Source organism: Cebus imitator, unplaced genomic scaffold, assembly GCF_001604975.1.
Source record: "Cebus imitator isolate Cc_AM_T3 unplaced genomic scaffold, Cebus_imitator-1.0 Scaffold32, whole genome shotgun sequence".
Classification (NCBI taxonomy): Eukaryota; Metazoa; Chordata; class Mammalia; order Primates; family Cebidae; genus Cebus; species Cebus imitator.
The window spans coordinates 5,863,396-5,869,815 of NW_016107347.1; the positions used below are offsets into that span (position 1 = coordinate 5,863,396).

Sequence of the window (6,420 nt, forward strand, 5' to 3'; positions counted from 1 at the left end):
ATCTGAGGCCAGGCGCAGTGGCTCATGCCTGTAATCCCAGCTCTCTGGAACGCCGAGGAGGGCAGATCATGAGGTCAGGAGTTCAAAACCAGCCTGACCAACGTGATGAAACCCCATCTCTACTAAAAATACAAAAAATTGGCTGGGTGTGGTGGCACCTGTAATTCCAGCTATTCAGGAGGCTGAGGCAGGAGAATCGCTTGAACCCGGGAGGCGGAGGTTGCAGTGAGCCAAGATTGTGTCATTGCACTCCAGCCTGGGTGATAGAGTGTCTCAAAAAAAAAATAAATAACAAAGAAAAAAAATGCACATCTGAAAAAAAATGTGTATCTATCCCCTACTTAAAGCCTTAGGACAAAGACCAAAATCTCTAATTTGGATTACCAGGCTTTGCAAGATCTGGACCGTGATTACTTGCATAGCCTCGCTTCATCTGCACTCTTCCCCAGGCACTTTCTCTTCCAGTACTACCAAGTCTCTCTGGGTTCCCACCGTAGGCCTTGCCTTCTCTAGCCCTAGTTCCTTCGACATGTTTCCTCTCCGAACTTCATTTTCCCCTCTTAGCCTTTTCTTTTCCTAACTTTTACTTATTCTTCTAGTCTCTGCTTAAAGCTCACTTCTTCAGTGTGGCAGAGGCTGTTGCTCTGCATCAAAATCAATACTCCACTTAGATTTATTTGGAATGACTATCGCAACAGAAAAAAAACACCTAAATCTCTCTTTGTGTTTAGTAAAAAACTACATTTTAGTACCTGCACATGACAATCTATATATAGGTCTATAAAGCTTAGAATTAAGACAATTATACCCTGAGGAGTTTCCAGGATAAGAAAAAGTTCAAATTAACAAAGAAAAAATCAATATGAAACATAACACGCAGCAAAGGCTGAAGGAAAGCAGGACTTAAGTAAAGCAATAGCAGTTTGGAGAATGGAAGATGGAAGAGGCTCTTTCAGAAGAATGAGATAACTTTTGCTATGCTAGTATGCCAAGGGATGTGGAAAAATAAAAAACTCTGTTAAGTAAGGAGATATATTTAACTGGAGCAGAAAACACTGGCAAAAAAGTACTGGAACTCTTAAAGATAAAAGGGACCTTAAAAGATTCTAAAACTCCCTAATTCCAAGATGAGAAAAAGGAGATCCAGGCCAGGAGTGGTGGTTCACACCTCTAATCCCAGCACTTTGGGAGGCCGAGGCGGTGGATCACTTAAGGTCAAGAGTTCGAGACCAGCCTGGCCAATATGTGAAACCCCATCTCTACTAAAAATACAAAAATTAGCCAGGCATGGTGGCATGCACCTGGAATCCTAGCTACTCGGGAGACTGAGGTCTCCCGAATCACTTGAACCTGCCACTGCACTCCAGCCTGGGTGACAGAGTGAGACCTTCTCTCAAAAAAAAAAAAGCAGATCCTAAAAGGCCAAATGAGTTTTACCTGGAGTTAATGAGTAGCAAAAAGACTCCAGGTCTTCTAATTCTTTTTCCTTAAGCACTCTGGGAAAGCACTGTACCAGGTACCCTTAAAGAATCTAAAAGAAATGTAAGTTTCCTTACCTTCAAAAAACTTAGAATGCTGCTGAAATAATATGACAAATGAAAAAGAAAAATATGAAAACAGGATGTAAATTTTTAAAGTGCCAAATTATGCACTACAGAAATATATCAGGCATTTGGGAGCTGGGTTCCAACAACTAAACAGAAGATCAGGAACAAAAAGAAAAGGAACGAAAAGGCAAACCAGTGATTGTTGAAGTGGTACTTAAAGGAAAATAATCTTGATGACTTGTGTTTAGAATGGCACGAAGGGAGAGGAAGGGAAGAAAATGGGAGGAATAATAATAAACTTTTTTTAAAAGACCTAAAAAATACAGACTGCAGTTACACACTCAGGCAGGTAGCAGATCAAGCAGCTCATGTTTGCAAAATTACTTCAAATTACAAGACCAGTTTACAATATATAACTAACAAGCTGCACAAGTTCCAAGTGTAAGAACTTTACAAGGCCAGTATGACTCACTGATTTCTACCAACAAATCATTGATGGAGCTGTGCTTGTAAAAGCAAAAGCACAGAATGAAAGAAGTCTATTTTCAAAAGAATTGTGAACTTTGAGATTATCTCTTTTTTTAATTTATTTTAGAAGGAAGTTCTGGTTTGGTTTGAAGTCTCAAGTTACCAACGAACTTGCTCTAAAATCCACAAAACTCTAGTGTCAAGAGACAGGAGTGTCGAGAGATAGGATAAACTATTCATGAAGGTATCACCAGCAAAAGTTCTACTTGCCAACCACAGCCAGTATATTTATAAGATCTCATTCACCATTTTATTCTAAGATGCTTTACTGGCTTGGCTGCCTCCAGTTCCAACCACAAGTACTTTACTAAAATATCCTTCAAGCCAGGAACAGCATCTTAAAGTCAATGACACCCTTCATCATACCAGTATTGTAACAAAGAACCCTGACATGTAAAGACCCAAAATCACCAGCTGAATAATGACAATTAGGTAAAATGTTAGATTTTTAAATGTTTTACAGAAAGCTTTAGGCTACTGTAAGAAAAAACCTGGTAATGGTTTGCATTCTCTATAATCTTAAAAAAAAAAAAAAAAAAAAAAAACCTGCAGACCAGAAATCAAAAATAGCTTTACACAAACAAAAGGAAAATTGTAGGTTTGCTGAGGGCATCAGCCGCTTAATTTAACCCCATTTCATCAGGAGCAGGAAGCCACACTGCTGTTTTCACCAGTTGCTAAGAAACAAGATATAGGACAGATTGGGACAGTAGAGTCTTTAGCTGAAAGTATTATTTTGATGCAATTACTGAGAATTCCCAAAGTGTCACTAATAGACAAGAAAAAGCATCTAGGACTGCCTCTAAATGAGTCCACCTACAACAGAATCAGTGGTTAAGCAAAGACAAGACTTACTGGAGCTTGCGGGTTTTTCCTCCTCTTCCCTACCCCCATCTTCCCATCTTCGTCCCCCCTCCCCAAGCAGGAAAGCAAGCTCGCCCAGCATAAACACAGGTCATTGCTCACAGCTCGTCACCACAACAAACTGGAGGTTAGACGGACGCTCCTGGAAACGGAACTCCAGGTCTTCGTTGCTAGGCACAAAACGGGGATCTTCCCCACAGACCTATGAACAGTATGGGCCTTACCAGTTGTTTCCCTACCTTTCTCTTTAAAAAAAAAAAGAAAAAGAAAAAAAAGAAAGCAAGCTTTGGAAATGGTGACGGCAAAAGTTTCCCTTTGGGTCAGACCTCTAGGTCTGCCTTGTACAGATATATATTAGGTGGGCTGGTCTCAAGTAAGCTCCACCGTCATTACGAATTTCAAGCCTAAAGACTACAGAACATCAGCGGAGAGGACAGGAAAGCTTCCACACCCACCCCACGGTCGTCTTCTCCAGGCACTGCTTCCTGGTCCAAAACAGCACAAATAACCCAAAACCATGGTGATAAGCGGAGCTGTGAAATACACACGCACAAGCCGCACTGGGAACCTGCCACGACAGCCGGGGGAAAAACCGGCCGAGTGAGGAGACGCAAGGCGGTCCCCTGTCACTTCAGGACAACACGCCCAAGCGAGAAGTGGCAGGAGGCAGGGGGAGTTGCCCCGAAACCTGCCCACCTTCCTGGGAACGCAATCCCCTCAGCGGCCGTGAGCGGACGGGCCGCAGTACGCAGCGCCCGGTCGCGAGCTGGGGCCCTCAGAGGAAGGCGCCCCCCGCAGGCTGGGCGCCCCAGAAGAGCCGGCGGCCGGTCCGGCCCCGCCTCGGGGAGCTGAAGGGAAGTCGCTCCCAGCCGAGGCCCCCTCCCGCCCGTCCCCACTCACCGCCGGTGTGTCTGGTTCTCAGCCGCGAGCTGGGGCTGCCGTGAGGAGGCGGCGGAGGAGACGCGATCTGGGGCCCCGCCGCCGGGTCATCATACCCTCCGCGCGAGCCGGCCCGGGCCCCGGCCCCCGCCCCCCCGGAGCCGTCCCCGCGCCCGTCCCGCAGGGGGAGCCTCTTCAGCCTCCCGCCCGCTCCACCAACCCAGCCCCTTCCCGCCGCCGCCGCCGCCGCCTCAGCCCCGCGCGCTCCCGCCTCGGCCTCCGGCAGCCGTCCGGGGCTACCGCTGGGCCCCTTACTCCGCAGCCGCCGTTGTCGCCAGACCAGACGAGCGGAGCGCCGAGCGGCCACCCCCTACCCGGCCAGCCCCGCCTCGCCGGAACTATTCACCCGCCCCGCGCCATGACACCTACTGAGGCGGAAGTGCAGCTGAACGGACTCTCTAGGACGACCGCATAGTACTGATCGCAGTGGGAGTGGGTGGGGCCTCGAGCGGGTGGGCCTCCGTGGGGAGCCAGCGTGGATCGAGTGCTGGGGCCGGATTTCTCGCCTCCTCCGCACCGTGGACTCCGCGGTAATTTAGAGGTGCTGGCGGTGGTAGGGGATCCAACTGTAAAATGTCATCCCAGCTAGTGTGACATCACCACAGCCTAGTGTGACACCCCCAGAGATTGGGCAGTGTGCGGGAAGACAGTGGCTAGCAGAGGAGCTCCACTGCTGGTGAGGGATTACCTGAGTTTAGGCTTTGATGTTTCGTTGCTATCTAGAGACGTTTTAGCAATGTGACATCTGTGTACCACATCTGGAAGTCTCCCTGTAAGTCAAGAGCCCCTTAGGGGAGTCTCCCATTGCTGCCTTGGGAACCTGTGTTTACATTAGGAGACCGAATAGCTGTGCTCTGACCTCAAACGCTCAAAACAAGCAGTGAGCAAATCCTAGCATAATTTTCTTGATTCTACCAGAAGGAAGTAAGGCTGGGTATTTAGGAAACAGAACGCGTTGAGCACATTTCTGAGAAAACAGACACTGTGAAAATTAGGTAATCCTGATAGAAAAGCAATTGGGATCTCCCAAAGTCAAGAGATTCTGTAGTACTTCCGATGTATCTCCTGATGTGTAAAATACTCAGATTCCTGAAGAGGGGGCATTTTTAGGGAGACTGTAACCTCTTCATTTTTTCCATCCCGCACAAGTGCTGGAGGCAGCAGTGATCTGAGCCCTAGAAAGTGGCTGTCCTGCACCATCGGTATTTGCATATGCTCTGTGAGGAGGAGACAGATGTGGCTAAGACAAAATTCTATCAAGTTTTGTTTCTCAGATCTCACTTATGAACATCTTTGATTACGTTGGATCCCTATATCACACACACAAAAAGATAATTTTTGTAAAATGTGCTGAAGTACCTTTTAAGGGAAGTCATTTGGCTTTCGCTCTGGCTTAACAACACTGGGAGCAGTTCCATTTTATCTGGAACAGGGAAGTTTATTTCCCTAGAGAACCCCGGTTAGCAAAAATGTTCAATCCCACAAGGCAGTTTTGCTTGCATATTTTCACAGAAACTTCCTTCTACTACTTAAAGAACTTAAAGTCCTCACATTGGGCTGACCTGGGAAACATCAAGACAAAAAGCGTGGATAAACATGCCTGCTTGATGAGCCAGAAAAAAAGGCAGAAACCTGTAGTCTGGGTAGAACAGATCCTGCTCAAAATGTAAGCTTGAAACACACTAATGGTTTACCATGCCTTAGTTAAACCCAACTCTCTGATGTGTTCCTAATCTCCAAGTCTCTTTCCTCTTTTCAAATATCTCTCAAAATTCACCTTTAGCGAGCCTTTACTGATTGACTCCTATTTTATTCTAATTCTGCATTATCATCTGACTACTTAAATTAACTTGTACCTTCTTTATATATACTTGTTAACTTCTGTTTTAATTGCTCTTAGGTCATCTGTCTTTCTCACTATACGGGGAGCTTCTTAAAGTCTGTATTTTCTCCTCTTTAGTATCCTTCATTCATTCATCCAGCAAACTGCTTGTGTGCCTGCTTTGTGCTATACACTCTTCTAGACACTGGGTCAGGTATGAATGAGACAGGTGAATAAGACATGGTCTTTTCCCTCAGGGACCTTACAGTCTAGTGAGGAAAAACTGTGTGCAGACATAGATAAATGAGAGAGTCGGAAAAGAACATCAAAGTGATATTTGAGCATAGTAAGGTTAAAGAAGTTTCAAAGTTTAGTTATTTGTCCATTCAGTAAGTATTTATAGAGCATCTTCTGTGTGCCAGGCATTATGTAAGAAATTAAGGGACTGGGTGCGGTGGCTCATGCCTGTAATCCCAGCATTTTGGAGGCCGAGGCAGGTGGATCACCTGAGTTTCAGGAGTTTGAGACCAACCTGGGTAAAACCCCATTTCTACTAAAAATACAAAAATTAGCCAGGCGTGGTGGCACGTGCCTATAACCCCAGCTACCCGGGAGGCTGAGGCAGGAGAATCGCTGTAACTCAGGAGGCAGAAGCTGCAGTAAGCCAAGATAGTGCTACTGCACTCCAGCCCGGGCAACAGAGCGAGACTGTCTCAAAAA

The 6,420-nt window shown here is 46.1% G+C and overlaps 2 protein-coding genes across 8 annotated transcripts in view; one reads left to right on the forward strand and one right to left on the reverse strand.

Moving 5' to 3' along the window:
* Positions 1-4,583, reverse strand: part of HIPK1 (homeodomain interacting protein kinase 1) — a 60,307-nt gene extending 55,724 nt beyond the window's left edge. The window contains exon 1 of one of the 4 annotated variants that reach the window (XM_017524249.1): positions 4,248-4,583. Coding sequence is in view for 1 of the 4 variants with exons in the window: in XM_017524246.2 (XP_017379735.1) it covers positions 3,395-3,458 (64 nt within the window). In the remaining 3 variants the exon portion in view is untranslated. Of the gene's footprint in view, positions 1-2,930; positions 2,948-3,394; positions 3,757-3,839; positions 4,095-4,247 lie in introns of those variants that run through there. The other 3 variants (XM_017524248.1, XM_017524246.2, XM_037737014.1) reach the window with 3 other exon arrangements.
* AP4B1 (adaptor related protein complex 4 subunit beta 1) overlaps positions 4,327-6,420 on the forward strand; it is a 32,224-nt gene continuing 30,130 nt past the window's right edge. For 2 of the 4 annotated variants that reach the window (XM_017524251.2, XM_037737017.1), the window contains exons 1-2: positions 4,342-4,431; positions 5,391-5,544. In XM_017524251.2, the coding sequence (XP_017379740.1) occupies positions 5,486-5,544 (59 nt within the window). In that variant the 5' untranslated portion in view covers positions 4,342-4,431; positions 5,391-5,485. Of the gene's footprint in view, positions 4,432-4,658; positions 4,874-5,390; positions 5,545-6,420 lie in introns of those variants that run through there. The other 2 variants (XM_017524252.2, XM_017524253.2) reach the window with 2 other exon arrangements.